The sequence below is a fragment of the Cynara cardunculus genome (assembly GCF_001531365.2).
Source record: "Cynara cardunculus var. scolymus isolate 2C chromosome LG 10, CcrdV1, whole genome shotgun sequence".
Taxonomy (NCBI): Eukaryota; Viridiplantae; Streptophyta; class Magnoliopsida; order Asterales; family Asteraceae; genus Cynara; species Cynara cardunculus.
In genome coordinates, this window is record NC_037537.1 from 3,139,097 (window position 1) to 3,157,993 (window position 18,897).

The 18,897-nt window shown below is 35.1% G+C and overlaps 1 protein-coding gene across 1 annotated transcript; it reads left to right on the forward strand.

Moving 5' to 3' along the window:
* The first annotated feature begins 14,572 nt into the window (after positions 1-14,572).
* LOC112519183 (sphingolipid delta(4)-desaturase DES1-like) lies at positions 14,573-16,842 on the forward strand. The gene is made up of 2 exons (XM_025127177.1): positions 14,573-14,782; positions 16,015-16,842. Exons 1-2 carry the CDS (start codon positions 14,573-14,575, stop codon positions 16,840-16,842), a joined length of 1,038 nt encoding a protein of 345 aa, XP_024982945.1.
* The last annotated feature ends 2,055 nt before the right edge of the window (positions 16,843-18,897 follow it).

Sequence of the window (18,897 nt, forward strand, 5' to 3'; positions counted from 1 at the left end):
TGATTTTCAGAGTTACAAAGGGAAAATGAAATTGCAAGACTGAAGATATCTTGCACCAGACGTAAATTTAAAGTACGCTGGAAATGATTACAAAGAAAAAATATATATAAATAGATAGATCAGCTAGGATTGTCTAAAGATCACATTAGGAGAAGATATTCTCCTAGTTGGTCTTTTTTGCGTCTCAATTCCCTTTTGATCAAACCATCATAAGCAGCTCCTTCCAAAGTATATAAGTAGTAAGTCATAAGGAAGACAAGGTGCTTAGTTGGTGCGATGACAAGCTCATTGCTGAAAACGGGTTTCTCCTTGCATGCCGAGGAGGAACATCTCATACACTTATTGAAGCAATATATGACCCAGGGTGTACTTATCAAAGGCATGAAGTGAGAGATCAGGCTTTCAAGATTTCAAGACTTAAACACTTGAGAATTTGTTATAGAGAGAATCACCTATTTGTATAGCTAGATGAACGATGTTGACAGGCTTTGAAGAATCAAATTCATCCTTTTGAGCATCTTCTCCAATATCTCTTCTACCACGTGCTTGTACTTGCTCTTGGAATTTCTTGACTTCAATAGCCAATCATTTCATTTGTTATACCTATACTAGTAGATGAACTTTGCATAAGTTTGGTAATTGTCAAAATCATCCCTGTAGACGACTACAATTACTTCCATTGTTGATTGGCCAACTTTCCTCCTTCCATGTATATTCATATCACTATTTTTTTCACTTCTTGATATTCTATTCAATGCCTTATGACACCATTCGATCATCTTAGTTTCTTTATTTAATTTCTCCTTCTTAGAACATTTTAGAGCATGATCATTAGCATAAATGGGGTTGTCTTCACTTTTTAGATAACTTCTGAGAGGCTAGATGCTTAAGCTCCGCCTTTAGTGCTTTTTTTTAGTTGCATAGATAAAGATGAACTCACTTGCAGGAGTACGATGGATTTATGTCCTTGATTCTTCCATCCTCGTCAAATGAAACTTATGAAGGCATTCACTTCATAGTCAACTTCAGTTACAGGTGGTTCTTCGGATATAGGCTTTTTGCCTTTACTTTTCATTTGGATTAGTGAAGCATATTCAACTTCTTCTGTTTGAAGATCCATCTCCCCCTAAAAAATATGAATGATCCCAAAAAAGAGATTTTCCTGACTAGCTGTTAGACCTCCCATATTAGTTTTAGGTAGGGGGTGAATGATAACTTTCAATTTTGAGAGTTATTTGTTGTTCAATACTCCTATTTTTAATTGTTTTATGTACCCACTTTGCCTCTATCTTGTATTTTTGGTCTAAAATGTTTTAAGAGGTGATGAACGGTCCATGATTTGATTATTTTATGAAAAATCGTCACTGTTGGAAAAATGTCCACTGTCTGTTCACTTTCTGCACACTTCGATATTTTTTTCAAAGCGGATTTGTAAATACTTGTTCTTCTGGGTATTTAAGAGAATTAATTTTGCAGTCAAATCCGAAAATCTCACAATCTTTAAAGGAATGGGCCTTATTGTATAAAAAATGTTTTAAAGTGCTTTTCTCCTTATTTAAGGAACAAGCCATCTCTACCTTTTTTCTTATTGTAAGGGAAATATCATCTCTACCTTTTTCATCCTTTCAAAAAATGTGACAAGGCCAAAAAAGCTTAAAAGAAGTGATATGAAGTCTTTGCCCTCAAGATTGAAGAAGGTTTTCTTTCTTTGGGTAAAGGGATGTCCATCTCTCCCTTTCTCCTATAAATTAAAGCATTTACTCTCATCTGGAAGACATCATCTTGGAGCATTTACTCTCAACCAAAGATCTAGAGCAGTAGTCCAAGTTTAACCTTCTATATTTACTTCTTTTCTCGTATTTAATTTTTAGCTACGTTTTTGTTCATTGTATGCCCTCTTGGGGCAACAGTTTTAGTGAAATTTCAATTCAAGTATTTCTTATGTATTTCTTTTCTTCTTCTATGTTCTGTAATTTCATTATGAGCTAATCATCCCTTTGGGTGTGGATGTGAGTCAAACTTAAGAACTTGTAGGCACACTTGGGTGTTGCCATTTTTTATTAATTCTTAAGCTTGGTCATTTTAAGTCAGGACTTAAGCTCACGCGGATAAGCCGATCACTTTGAAGTGTTAATATTAGATCTTTGATCCAGAGATGGACGGATTCGAAAAACGGATTAAGTGATGCACAAAACTTTGAGAGAGTATTTGATAATCACGTAGAGATACGGATTTTGCATGTTTTTAGCTAATGTTCAAATATTAGTCAAGATTTATACTACAAAGAGATTTGAGTATAAATCTTCAGGCTAGTGGAACTAGATATATTTTTATTACTTAGCTAATTCGGCAAGCTTAAAATTGATAAAAATGGACACTCTATGGGCACTTTGTGGGCACTCTGTGGGCACAATATATAAAAATTCACTTTCGAGAGATTGGAGTTTTTATAGAAGTCCCATGAGTTTATGACCATACTGTTCCTACAATCTTCTTAAGGGAAACTTACACCCATACCTATCTTTTAATTTTAAAAGGTTTATTTCGTATTTTAAAGCTTTGCACCAACAAACTCAACTTTTATTCACAAACCAAAACAAGCTCAAGAAGTTCATGAAACTCTCTGATTCTCAGTAGTCCAGTCCCTGTGGAAACACTCTTGGTACTATACCACTTTATTACTTGAAGCAATCATAGTGTCGGCGTGCACTTGCACCGCCACTGTGGGGACTTTGTGCCCATTGTGTGAACACTTACGATTCCAAGCCATCAGTGAACATGGTATGTACCATGTTTTTTTTTTCTCAATACCATATAACCAACCAATTATAATTGGTACACATATATTTATACCATGTACCAACCAACTTTTTCGGTTAGTACATGTTGGTACGGTTTTGTACCAACATCTCAAAAGTTGAAGTTACAAATTCATTGACATAACTTGTTGTCCAAATAAATAGAACAAAAGTAATACAACAAAAGCATTCAGACAACATGTAGAGGTGTAGAACGTGTGGCCATTGAACGATGGCAATGTGTATGTTGACGAGAAGAGGAGACGTAGAGTTACTGAGTAACGAGTTAGAGTTGCTATGAGTAGTCATGGGAGAGTAAGTAATGCACAAAACAATAAACAATAAAATGTTAAATTGATACATTTCTCTATAAAAATGAATCAGATGCGTTAATGATTAATACAATTCACCTAATTGATTTTTTATTAATAAATAACTAAATATATACATAACTCAGCATGGTATGGTCTTACCATGGTAGATGATTTTCAATACCACGTACCAACCAAGTTTATGAAGTTTGTACGGTATTACCAACCAATTTAATTGGTTGGCTTGTCATGGTACAAATTTGACACCCCTAGTTTTAGGCTCAAAGTTCGTCTTTCACCTGCATTTGAGCTCCCCATATTCTTGGCATCAGAATGCAGACGAAAGCCATCCTCATCATCATCATGAATGATAATGTCATCATCATAACTATCATCGTTATCTTCATCAACTTCATATAATGTTTTAGTCTTCTCCTTTTTTTTATCATCATCAAGGGAGACACCTACACAAGTTTTTAGCATTTGGAGGCTGTCTTCAATATGGATGAGGGAGTTATTGTGAGAGTGCATTGTTTCTGTCACTAGGTCCAAAGTAGCCATGTCAGCCTTATAAAGGAAGTTGGGGTTGACATATATTAACATTGGCCATTGATTGGTGAAACTTTAAGACTGAAGAGTCGAGAGAGCAATGGAGGTCTTCAATAGTAGTAATCTGAGAAAATTGGGCGACTACGAAGGAACTTATGCCGGTTTGATAGGAGTGTGCCATAGAGTTGGTATCAAAACAACAATTTCATATTGGGTTTTAATAAAACCCATGTTGTTGTCTATGTATTCAATGATATGCTCGAGGGACTCAAGGGTCAGTGCCATAATCTGGGGAGAGTGGTCTTTAGCCAAACTAATATTCTCCATAGGCGGGTCGAGCTCCGGGAATATAGTGCGAGGAGGGGGAGCTGGAGTAGGTTCTTCATATGCTAAAGGTACAAAAGATGTACCTACAATAGAATTGTTAATGTCCAATATCTTGGATATGGTTGTGCAAAAACCCGATCCACCTGTAAACCCAATCAGAATCACCTCTTTCATCTGACCTAAACAACCTGATAAATCTGAGATCTGATCTATGCAAGACCCGAGATAAAGCGGCTAGGTTAGTGTATCCAAACCCTTCGCTCAAATAATATGAACCTCTTATTTGAGTCATATTACTTTTTTCCTTAATCCTAATTCCTAACTATTAACAAAATCTAAACCTAAATACCTAATTAGTAATTAATCAATCATTGTCCATTCATCTAATAGTCTCATCGATATTTAATAGTGCGTTTCATCTCCTCTCCACAATGGCATAGTCGACTCCTCACTCCCAAATCCCCACTTTTCAGTCCTGACGGTACAACCACCAGTCCAACACAGTTGTCTCCATAGTCTCCTTTGCCCTCTACCATGACTCACTAACTCATGAGATGGAGGTTGTCGTCCATTGACATTCTCTTGTAAGTCTCTCACTATCCCACTTTCGTTTTTTGTGATTCTTCTTTTCTGGTTGGTGTGAACACTTTATGTGATCTTGCCTTTCTCATCACTGATTAGGTATAGGTTTAGACTTATAGTCAATCTTTGTGACTTTTCTTTTTCTCACTACTAATTACGTATAGTTATAGACTTATAGTCAATCTCTGTGATTTTGCTTTTCTAACTTGCCAACACTTTGGTGGAATTATTGACATTTACAGTAAGATTATGTTTTTATTAAGCTATTTCCTATTTCACTATTGTCTATTCCACTATTGATTTGTTTATGCCTTTATGCACTGCGACTATATATCAAGTTGAATGTGGTTTAGCATTTGCAACCTTTGTCTTTGGAGCTCAATTTGAATTATATTATATATTGAGTTTAAGTCCACTGACAACGAACTTGGTTGAACTTTACACTTTATTGAACATATCATATATCATGATCGTATATTGACATTGATGATAAATTTGGTTGAATATTTATCTTGATAATATAGACCTCTAGTGTTATAGTAATCATTTATCTAATTATCTTGTTCTAACACTTTATTATTTATTTATTTTGTAGAATTAAAAATGGAATAAATTAACATGTCTCAATGTGATAGTAGTAATCATCAACAACCTCCTTCTGAATCGAATCTTATACCAACTCATCTGTTCCTGAAAGTACAAAGGAATGGAGGGCTACAAAAACCAGATCTCATGTATGGAATCATTTTGAAAAGATTTTGAATACTGATGAGATAGTCATCAAGGGTAAGGTCTATATTGTTCAAAAGTCTATGCAATTGCTACTAAAGAATATGGTACTTCATCTTTACATGGCCACATGCGTTCTTGACTAAAAATCAACATTACCAAAATCTACGATGGTTGAAAATAACGGTGGCCGGAGGACGGGGGACGGAGAGAGAAAATAGGAGAGAAAACACCTAAAATGTCCTTGCATTAAAATTTTAATTCAAGATTATCAAAATTATAAATTTTATAATTTATCTATTGATTTGTGGTTGAGATTGGACCTCATGGTTACCACAAACTAATTAGTTCTCAATTAATTAGGCCACTATATATATATATATGGTATCTACTTTGAAGAAAGGATGAATCTTAGGAAACTATTTACGTCAAACAAGCAACGAATAAGTTTAACTACCAACACTTTGACATATGTTCAACGAATTAATTACATGTGTGGTGTGTGTGTGTGTGTATATATATATATATAAAGAGAGAGATATATATACACGGTATCTACTTTGAAGAGAGGATGAATCTTAAGAAACCATTTAAGTCAAACAAACAACGAATAAGTTTAACTACCGACAATGTGACATTTGTTCAAAGAATTAATTACATGTGCATCATTGCACATTTTATTGTGATGAATTTAGACTGATTAAAAGAAATCACCTTATTTGTGCCAATATATTCACATAAGGAGGAATGTATAGCTAAATCCTTAGAGTGGTGTTTACTTGATTGGGGAATCATATATTTACTATCATAGTTGAGAATGCCTCAGGTAATGATGTTGCTGTTAGGTTCTTGAAAAACAAATAGGTGTCTTGGGGTTGTTCTTGTGTTAGGACTGAGTACATGCATATGAGATGCATTGCTCATATTTTGTATTTGATTTTCCATGATGCTTTGGAATTAGCATATTTATCAAATTGTATTAGATGGGTAAGGAGTTCTCCATCTAGGTTAAATAAATTTAGAGAACTTGTAGAGTTGGTTGAGGTGGAAGAGAAATTTTCTTTATGTCTTAATGTTCCAACGAGATGAAATACCACCTATATGATGTTTCAGACTCCAATAGCTTACATACAAGTTTTTGAATTGTACGAGAGCAGTAACACCTCAATGAGTACTAATTTGGGTGGTCTGGTGCCTTCATATCTTGATTGGTTATCTGCAGAGAGCTTTGTAAAAAATTTGAAGACCTTTTATAAGATGACAATTAGAGTTTATGGCTCTCTTCATTTCTTTCTTATTTGAGATTTCTTATTTTTGTTGCATTATTGCTAATTTGGTACACTCCCAAACTATTGAAAGGGTATATCTGTTTATGTAGAATCAAGATTTGTTGCTTCAAATATGCAAAGTATAAAAGTTTGAAGAAGACTTTCTAGAGATCTGAAGAAAGTTTGCAGAGAACATGTATAAGTCTGGAAGATTTCAAGTTTGCAACTTCTCAAAGTCGAAGACTTCTTGTATATAAGGATACTAGAACACGTGTCAATTTGCCTAAGGCTAAAGTCTTACAGACTTACAGTTTTCCAGAGTTCGAGAAGACTAACTTGGGTACATTATTCAGAGTTAGACACTTAGAAGATTTCAAGTTTGCAACTTCTCAAAGTCGAAGACTTCTTGTATATAAGGATACTAGAACACGTGTCAATTTGTAATAGGGCAATAATGTAAATCTTATAACCCTAGCATTTATGTTTTAGTATGAATAGAAGTTGTTAGATACACTTTTATAGATTCATATATAGAATGTATAGATTTGTCTCTCGTGATTCATTTCAATATGACAAATTGGGTTTATATGACGCCCCAAATCTCTAAGCGTCCCAATAGACCACTTTATAAGACTTAATTTATAAGACAAAAATATAAAATGCGATCTAAAGGCGTTGTAGTAAGTTTATATGACGTTTTTAGGCGTCTTAACAAGTTTTTAGGGCATTTTTAGTACAAAGTGTCACATTAAAAACTTTATAGAACACTTTTGAGAAAATGTCCTATAAACTCAATTTTTTATAGGACACTTGTTTTTAGAAGACAAATTTTCAAATAGTGTCATATAAAATTGCTAATGGGACGTTTTATATTAAAATTGTCTTAAAAAACTTATTAAGACGCCAAAAAAATGTCATACAAACTTATTCCAACGCTTTTAGATAGCACACATTATTTTTTGGTCCTATAAACTAAGTCCTGTAAAGAGGTCTATTAGGACGCTTAGAAATTGTGAATGTCCTATAAACCTGATTTTGTTGTAGTGTTTGTATTCATTCTTTCATAATCAATATACATGATGACTTCATTGATTCAAAACTGTTCTTGATCATATTTTTGTATTCTTTACATTTCTGCTTGTAATCCAGTGTACGGAACTTACATGATGCAAGATGTATTATTTACAAATTCAATGGTTGAGACCAATAGGTATAATGGTATAAGTGGATTATAATGAGTGTGATTAGACCTTCATTAAGTCTAACTGAGGTAACGGGTTTTGGTTGTCCTTAATAGCTCATTAATTGGTCATATTTTGTCTATGTGGGTATAATTATTCTCTTTAACAAGTCTAAATGAGTCATAATGTGTTTGATTTGACCTTAATGGTTTAATAGAGGTATTAATGGGTTTTAGTGGTCCTTAATGGCTCGTTAATGGGGCATATTGACCTAAGTGTGTATAATAGGTCTTATTCTCCTTAACGAGTTGGGTCATAAATGGACATGGTTGATACGGGAGCTCCGTTAAGTGTTCCGGTCGGTGGAGTGACTCTTGGATGAATTTTCAACGTGCTTGGCGAGCCTGTTGACAATTTATGTCATGTAGATATTAGCATAACATCTTCTATTCATATATCTCAGTTGTCCTTAATGCACTACAAAAATGCAGAGTATCAACGAAAGAAAATTCTCTCGCAAATCCGTCGCTAAAAAGGTTATCCATCATTGATACTCCGTCGGTCAAATGCTCGTAGGTAATGCTATCAGCGAGAGATCAGCGAGGAATATCAGTGACAGATTTGCGAGAGACACTTTCAACGTTGGATCAACGAGGGAATATATCAGCGACGGATCAACAATGGAATATATCAGCGACGGATCTTCCAGTGACGGATCTGCGAGGGATCTTTCAGCGGTGCATCAACGAGGGAACTTTTAGGGATGGATCTGCGAGGGATTTTTCAGCGACAGATCAACAAGGGAACTTTCAGCGACGGATCTGCGAGGGATCTTTCAGCGACGAATTAGCGAGAGAATTTTCAAGGACTTTCAGCGACGGATTTTCCCTCGCTAATCCATAGCTAATTTGTATTAATCTAAACAATATTTTTTTTTTGAAATTACATAATTCCTGTATTTATTTATACAAAACCTGAAAATAATATAACAAACCAAAACTGTGAACAAATTAAAACTAACTAATTCATACGATTTAAAATATCCAATTTATACAATTTAAAATATTCAATTAATACAATTTAATCTTCAAATACATATAATCTAACTACATGGAGGTGGGGGAGGTGAGAAAACGTATCCTGACTGCCACATAAACGCAGCAAAATGCTCCGATAAGGCGGCCTGTTGGACTAATGCAGCAGCTTATCTGGCATGTTCGGCCTCCAAATCTGCCCTCTTTTTCCGTTCGTCCGCCATCTTGGCCAGATGGCATTCCTCCTGCAGTTGTGCCTCCTTCTCTACCCTTGCCAACTTCTCTCTCAACTCTGATACCTGTAAATATTCAATATTCAAGAAAATCAGTAATTTGTTGGCAATTTTAGTAATGAGAAAGTTTATAAGAATATAACCAACATACCTCTGCTCTTGGCTCGTATGATGACACGTTATTGCTACATCTACCAGTCATAGCATAAGAGGGATCTTGGGTGGTCCCGAAACCAAATATGCAACCTTTCCTCCGTCCTCCGATACTTTGCTCCCAAAGAGATGCCTCATCAAGGGGAGGGCTGTCGATACTAGATTGTGACTCACCCCTAAGCGATTGAAATCCCTCATATGGTTCACTAAAACAAAAATGGGTGCGGTTATGTATGTAGAAATTTCAGCAGCATAACGGCTGTAAATCAAACATAACCAATGCCTGTTTTTAACAATTAAAGCATTCTAATAATACCAATGGTAGTCACATTCTCAACCTATTTATTTAGCCTAACGTTTGTCCAACAATGGCAGCCCAAACTAATAGCATCACTATGTTTATTAAAATATATTACCTTAAACCTAGCAAACGTATCTATTTACCAAAGTAATGGTTTTAGAAAACTTACATGATATCTAGCAGCTTTGGGGTAACTGAACTGAGGAGGATTGGTAGGCGGGTCGGACGAACCTTGATCGAACTTCCAGTTCGTGCAGTGAGTGCGCTCAAACACCTCAATAGCTGTCGGTTCACGACCCATTACTTTTGCCTACACTAGACAATTAGGTTAAGTTGTTAGTAAACATAAAGAGCGGATTATATTTTCAAAAAAGATTATATACTCACCATCCTGTCTCGATGTTGTGTAGTACTGATCGATCCCCCAGTGTCTAGACGACCCCCTCAAACTGTGTGTTCCAATTAGCCCTATTGATCATGGATTTCCTTTTCCAAGCCTCGGTATCCCAAACCTGTTAAAAATAGAGCACATATATAAGGCGGTACAAAACACATGGCAGTTCGAAAAGCTCACAATAGAGATACATACCTGGTCAATCATCTGAAACCAAAACCTGTTTAGTATCCATACAGGACGGTGTAATCTAATAAGAAGTCCTCACCGTCCCATTGTTGATCATTAGGATAGGCCTGTGCCACGACCCAGTCACGTACAACGCTCATCCAATCCGAGTACCTATTGTGCATGGCTTTGGTCCATAAATCATGAACCATGTCATCTAGCTCTGATTCCCACTGGAACTTAGCCTACACACACAAATATTTGTATAAATGTAAAAAACAATAACCTTATATGTATAATTACATTAAAATGGTACACCAACCCTAATGCCCTGGAATATCAAGTCGCGTGATTCCTGAGATACTTCATTCTATCTATGCCATGGACCAGTAAAGGAAGACCTGAATATAGTTGTCATCTCCCGGATAACATGGATATCTTTAAACCTGTATAATTAAAAAATATTTACAACACAAAAGATATTCATATCATTTTATTATGTAATACAAAGTCTTATACCACATCTACTTACCCATGGCCTAACAAAAAAAGATATATTCGTTGGCTCGGATGACTCAGGGTCGGCATCTCTATGTTGGGGCCTCTCCTCGACCCCGAACCTGTCGAAGCTGGGGGCTCCATGGCCACCTCTTGTTCATCTAAACCGCGAAAGGCGGTCTCCGTAAACTCAACAATGTCATCGGCGCGGGCAGAGTTGCTGCCCCTACCAGACATGGGGCTGCCGCGACTACCATGACGGCTTCTACTGCGCTCTCGGCGTGACATCTCCTGAAAAAACAAATATTAGATTATATCATGAAAAAAGATAATGACAAATTGCGATTATATATGTACATTTGTGAAATAAGCATACAAAAGACAAACTACTCATCAAAAGAATGATCAGATAACATCGGTTCATCTTCATGATTATAGAGTACGTTTACCTCCCCTGTGGCAAGACGAACATCATCGAGCTCGTTTCCCAATGAGAACGTTGTATGAGTTACCCTTTTGTTGACTTGAAAGAATTGTTCTCCATCCACATGATCATTGTTTTCAACATCGTTAATCATGTCGGACACTTCATATATGCCACGAGCCTTGTCTTGACAACTGCCCACCAATCTTTCAAATCCTTTGTCATCGAATGATATGAAGTATAATAGACTTATTCTGCCTGTGATGCTAGAATAAACGGGTCATCGGATCCAAGTCTAGATTTATATTTGATATCTACCAAATTGTGTTTAGGGTCAACTCTAACCCCCGAGGCAGTATCAAACCAAATGCATTTGAACATGACAACCACCTGTCGCACTGAGCTATAATACTCCACCTCTATAACTTCATCTAACATTCCATAGAAGTTAGACTCACACTTGTCATAGCAGGCCCCCTTACACATATACCGCTATTATGGGTAACTCGACCGGATCCATGGGTCACCGTTTGAAGTTGTAACCATTCACAAAGTATCCCTGATGCGTGGTGGCATAATGGCCTGGTTTGCGGGCTAGGGATTTTAATTATTCATTTGAGTCGTTTAACTCGAACATGACCTATAAAAGAAGGCCACACGTAAGAAACACATAACGTATGTCATTGCATTCTGTATATTAATACCAATGACCATTATATATATACTCACGTGGTGTGAGAACCAATCAACAAACCTCTCCTCCCGAATTCTATCAAATTCAACTTCATCAATATTCGGTTCTGTTTGTCGAATCTTTTCATCAAAGGTGGACTAGAAAGGTTGAACTTCTACACAGTTGAACAAGACATATCTATGGATAGTCTCTAGGTTATGTTCATTTAAGATTATCTGTTTCCCACCATTCACGAATGGTGGACGAGATGGAACCTTGAATATGCTTAGTTAATCGTCGGTCTCCGAACAACTAGGGATATTCGAGGAAAAGTTCCTTGATTCACGATTATGTCTTGTTTCTATTGTTGGATCAAAATAGAGGGAGCAATAGGTAGAAAGTTCATTTACAAGGTACGACTCAACGATAGAGCCTGCTTTGTTTCAAACCGTTCTCCTTAACGACCCAAGCTTCCTAAAGAGATGAAATACATGTTAGGGACAAAAAGAGTGTTCTATATGAATATATTGTACTAGATTTCAATAAAATTAGGAACTCAACTCTCATAGAGATACATCCACCTATATTGGACCGGACCACCATTTATAGCTTCACATGTCAAATGTATCACGAGGTGTTCCATTGAATAAAGAATCAGGGCGGAAAGAACTTTTCCAACTTGCAAATTGTTTGAACAATACTTGTTTGCAATGGAACCAAGTCATCTATGTGTAACACCCTTGAACATATCACACGAAAGAATGTGCACAACTCTGTTATTGCATCCCATATCAAAGTTGGTATCATCCCTCGTAAAGCAATAGGAAGCAATCATTACATAAACACATGACAATCATGACTCTTGAAGCTATAAAAGCTAGAATCTTCTAGGTTCACACAACTCCCTATGTTCTAACCATACCCGTCTGGAAACTTCAACTTCTTCAACCATGCACACACTTGTTTTACTTGTTGTTTGCTCAAACTATACGATGACTTTGGTTTCAACAACGTCTTCCAATATGGCAACTCCCAAAAGATGCTTCTCTTTACCCAATTATGATTGGTTTCGAACCCGCTATTTTTTCTATTTTTTGAATTATACGGGCAACCCTCATAAACAGTTGAAATGTGAGGAACGAACTCCCATATCTCTTCACCGGTTACCTCAGGTGGTGGACCAGTTAACACCCTATTACCTGCCATAAATCCTTTCTATCACGACGGAAAGGGCGTGTTCCAGGTAACCATCTCCGATGACAATCAAACCAACATGATTTCCCTCAATTTTTTAACTGGAAGGAATCCACCTCCCCCATGCAATATGTGTGCTCTAACCCGACAACATTGCATAAGCCGGGAAGTCGCTGATGGTCCATAGTAGTATAGCCCTCATCTCGAAATTATTCTTACGATACACATCATACGTAAGAACACCCTCCGTATACAACATTTTTAGATCATCTATTAGTGGCCTAAGAAAAACATCCAAATTCTGACCGGGGCTCTTTCTACCAGGGATAACCAATGCAAGCTCAACATACGAATCTTTCAAAGCCATCCAAGGAGGTAAATTGTAGATGGTAATAAAGACGGGCCATAGTGAATACAGATTCGAAGTTGAATTATTCGGGTTGAAATCGTCGGTGCATAACCCAAGACGAACATTCCGGATCTCAGAAACAAAGTCAGGATCCCTCATGTCGAAATGCTTCCAAGCTGCACCATCACTTGGATGTACCATTTCACCCGGTTTCGCCCGATGATCGTAATGCCCGATGATTGTCCAGAAGCTCATTCCCTTGTTGATCCCTTGTTGATCTGCGAGATATTTTTTCCCTCGCTGATATTCGTCATTGATACCTGATTTTCTAGTAGTGATGTCTCGTTAATGAGTCGTTCTGGTATTAGTGGGTATAATAAGCTTTGTTCTGCCTTAACGAGTCTAAATGCATCATAATTACTATAACTGTAACTTAATACATAACGGGTCTTACTGAGCTATTAACGACCAAATGATCAATTAATTACCAAAACATTCATAGACCCGAAAGTATTTAATAATTTATGAAATTTTCAACGAATTTTCGATGTAATCCCGAAAATTAAAAGAAACTAAAATTTTCAACGACTCTTTACCGGACTTGTTAAATTATTTTGATATTTTTGTAGACTTTAAAACCCAGAGTTTTAATAATTAATTTCTTGAACTTGCTTTTAATAGAAACTTTTGACGATATACAATAAAGTAGAAAAAAACATATTTTTTGAAAATGTTTTGGACGAACTTTTGACGAATACATATATTTTTGCACTACAAAAAAATTTGGTTTATAGGACACCCCCAATCTCTAAGCGTCCAAATACACCGTTTTATAGGACTTAATTTATAGGATCAAAATATAAAGCGTCCTATCTAAATGTGTTGTAATAAGTTTATATGACTTTTTTGGACGTCTTAACAAGTTTTTTAGGACATTTTTAATACAAAGTGTCGCATTAGCAACTTTATAGGATACTTTTGAGAAATAGTCCTATAAACTCAATTTTTTATAGAACATTTTTTCAAATAGTGTCATATAAAGTTGTTAATGGGACGCTTTATATTAAAAATGTCCTAAAAAACTTATTACGACGTCAAAAAACGTCATATAAACTTATTACAATGCTTTTAGATAAGACGCTTTATTTTTTTGTCCATATAAATTAAGTTCTATAAATAGGTCTATAAGAATGTTTAGAAATTGAAAGTGATTTATAAATTCGATTTTGTTGTAGTAATATATGGTGGACAACAGGAGAAGGTTACAGTCACGTGATGCCATGAAACAAGCTAGAGAGAGAGAGAGACTGATGACTAAAGAAAAGGAGAACCATGCATCCATAGAATGACACACTAACTGATTGCAACTACTCCATGAACAAAACTGAAATTAAAAATACAGATTCATGGTGGCCGGAGGTGGCGAGAGACAGACAATGGTGGCCGGAGGTGGCGAGAAAGAGAAAGTAGAACCAGACACAACCACCACCACCAAGAATGATGAGTTTTTCTGGTCATACACAGATGAACCACATGCTTCTCGCCGCCGTCAGATCCTCTCCGAGTACCCCCAAATCAGACAGCTCTTTGGCCCTGATCACTGGTCTCTCCTCAAGGTATATATATATACATATATATATATACACACACATACATACATATATATATATATATATTCATCATTATTTCACTTATCTATCCTTCTATTGGTTAAGAAAACAAATTGAAATTTATGCATTTTGATCGTTTTATCAACGAAAACCTAATAATCACGAAACAAGATCACAAGATTTATGTTCAAAAACCATAATTTTGCATCAAAGTGTTTAGGATGATCTGATCATTGAATCAGTTTCTTCCACTTTCTTTGTCTTCTTGTGAATCTATTTCTGTATTTAGGGTTTCTTAGTTAACCCTAATTAAGTTATTGCTTCTTGATTAGTTTTTATTTACATCTTAAAAAATTGTAAACCCTAATGAAATATGATGGTATATAATCGTTTACGTTTTCAGAGACACAAAGTCGTAAATCTCTATTCTTGAAGTGCTACATGGTTTTTTCTTAAATTTTCGGCTGATTTTCGAATCAGTGTTTTATAATTTCAGTTGTTGTAAATAAAACTAATAAAATTTCCACTTTTGTGAGGTTTCGACTCTTGATTTTTAGTTAGAAATGTTGGATTACCAAATATTCACTACAATAAAATCGGGTTTATAGGACACTCTCAAATTCTAAGTGTCCTAATAGATCTCTTTATAGGACTTAGTTTATAAGACCAAAAAAATTAAAGTGTTCTATCTAAATGTGTTGTAATAAGTTTATATGACGCTTTTGGGCGTCTTAACAAGTTTTTTAAGACATTTTTAATACAAAGTGTTGCATTAGCAACTTTATAGAACACTTTTGAGAAAGTGTCCTATAAACTCATTTTTTTATAGGACACTTGTTTTTATAGGACAATTTTTCAAATAGTGTCCTATAAAGTTGAGAATGAGACACTTTATATTAAAAGTGTCCTAAAAAACTTATTACGACTTTAAAAAACGTCATATAAACTTATTATAACACATTTAGATAGGACATTTTTTTTTTGTCCTATAAACCAAGTCCGATAAAGAGGTCTATTAGGACACTTAGAATTTGAGAGTGTCGTATAAACCCGATTTTGTTGTAGTGATTGTTTTTGTTTAATTTTGGTTCTTGTAAGAGTAATACTTTTGCGAAAGCCCGAATTTTCCTTTCTCGGAGAACGGAGATGATTGAACACGTTCATATCCCGTATTTTTGTATAGTTTTCGAATTTATTTGTGATTCAAGAATCTTTAAGTACTTGATGTTTCTTCATAGGTAACCCTCGTTGTTTCGCTTCAATTATGGACCGCAGTATATCTCCACCGTGCAAGGTGGTCGAAGATCCTCATGGTGGCCTATTTTTTCGGGTCTTTTCTCAATCACAATCTCTTCTTAGCAATTCATGAACTAAGTCACAATCTTGCTTTCTCTAAGCCACTCTACAACCGTTGGCTCGGCATCTTTGCTAACCTCCCCATCGGAGTCCCAATGTCTGTCACCTTCCAAAAGTATCACCTCGAGCACCACCGCTACCAAGGCGTTGATGGCATCGACACTGACATCCCTACCCTGACGGAAGCCCGCATAATCACAAATATAGTCACAAAATCCATCTGGGTACTCTTCCAACTCTTCTTTTACGCCTTTAGACCATTGCTCGTGAACCCTAAACGGCCCGGAAAATGGGAATTCCTCAATTTCGCCATCCAAATCAGCCTTGATGTTTGTATGATTTACTTTTGGGGGTCCAGATCTTTCGGGTACTTAATTCTTTCCACGTTTGTGGGAGGCGGAATGCACCCGATGGCGGGCCATTTCATCTCCGAACACTATGTATTCAACAAGAAAGAAGGGCAAGAAACGTATTCGTATTATGGTCCATTGAACGTAATGGCGTGGCACGTCGGGTACCATAATGAGCACCATGATTTCCCAAGAATCGCGGGTAGTAAGCTTCATAAAGTAAGGGCAATCGCACCCGAATACTACGAAAATTTGGAATCTTACAAGTCTTGGAGCCAAGTAATATACTGTTATGTAGCAGATAAGTCCATGGGACCATTCAGCAGGATGAAGAGAAAGCCATCAACCAAAAATACCTAAGAAACTTGCAATTTTTTGAATTCTTTTGAGTATTTTCTTTCTAGCAATTTTGAGAAATTAGGGTTAGGTTTGGCTGTCACCATTTGATTCAAATCATATTTGCTTTTTGTCTTTTTGTGGGTCATTGATGTATATAAGCCAAATTAAAATGTAAATACAATTTTAAATTAAAATGCATTTGGATAATTAAAACAATCAGACTCTTTTAATATACAACTAGTGTTCGAAACCGAACGTTACGTGGTGATCAAAACTCAATTTAGGAAAAAACGTAAAAGCCTTATGTGATGTGTCTGAAAACTCTAGATTGTATTTATATTTATAATGTCTCATCCAACAACGTAAATCACGATTTGTTGAATACTAGCATTAGATGAAAGCACGTCATTAAGTCAACACTTTCATTCTATGTATATGATAGACACTTAAACTACATTTGTTATTATAAGTACTCCAATAATCACAACTCTTGTTAAGAAAAAAATGTATCATTTGCATTCGTTTTGCACAATTTTTTATACCAATTAGTTGGTTTTGATTTCAACCATTGTTATAGATTTCAAAGCTCCATCACGCTTTTATACATCCATCATCTTCTAATAGATTTCAAAGCTCCATCAAGCTTTTATACATCTATCATCTTCTTCTAAACTATCATCTTTCTACCAATGTTAAAAGATGAAAGTCAACCTTATTTCAGATTTGAGGAACAATCAAACCTTATGGTGCCAAGTCATCATCCTTGGTTTCAGTTTTAGTTTTGTACTAATGACTTTTATCATTTGGTTGGTTTTGATTCCAACCATGGTTATAGATTTCAAAGATGATCATCGAAAATAAGACAACTCTATGAGGAAAAACCAATGAATTGACACAAAGGCACCATCCATTTTTTTTATACACTTTATTTTGTTGAAATCTTTTAAATCTTCACCAATTTGGGACAACTAAAACTCAATCACAAATTCACCATATTAGAATACTTAATTCTCATGGTGCTACCTCACTATCCTAAGGTTTTTCAAAAAACTTTTTAGGTGTATCTCGGTAGATCTTATCATAATGTGCATCCAATGGTGGAGATCCATTCTTACGTTTCTCACTTTAACTCTCATTTTCACCGGAACTCAACCCTATAATCTATCCCTCATCGAGTATCCCCTTCAAGATTAAAAATCCTTGGAAACATTTATTTTTAAATGGGGGGTGGTCTAGGAAGGGAAGAGTGATTAAAAGCGACAAATTGTAAACCTGTTGAAGTTTTTCTGTATTGTTTCGAATCATGTCTCTCCCACTTGTTTGTTTTAGATTTCAGAAAATAGAAAAGATATGTATTTGATTCATTTTTCTTTTATTAGTTAATTCATTTTTTTCTATTAGTGATTGCAATAGTTCTGTTTTGTATACTTTTTAAAATGACTATTTTATATTGGAAAATTTGGATCAACAATGCATGTTATAATGATTTTATGAAATTCGAAATTGTTGAACACTAAAGTCTTCACTGATTGATAGCCGCATGATCTCGTTGGATAGTTGGACATGACAATACGGTTTATGAATTACAAACAATAATAATTTACATTACACCACATTATTTAAGATTGTAGTTTTGTATTTCAAAATTTTCACATATCTTTAATTTTGATGATTTATTTTTACAATTGTCATGTAATTAAAAATATACATGTATTGATGTAGATAAAATTATATATAGTTTTATATATTTGTGGATTCAAATTTCCTTTATAAAATAATGAAAATTGAGTTAAAAGAATACGGAAATGAAAGGGTTAATAATTAATGTGTTGATTGTAAATTAAAAATAAATCAAAATAATGAGAAAAAAGATAAATAGGATCTAAATTTCTCATTAAACAATCATATGGTTCTTCCTTTAATATATATATATATATATATATATATAGATTTTCCGAGCAGATAGTTCAAAAAAATTATTTTATTTTTAAATATAAAACAAATACACCATTTATTATTTTAAATTATTTCAATATAAAATACGATGATAAAAACACAATATGAAAAAACATACAA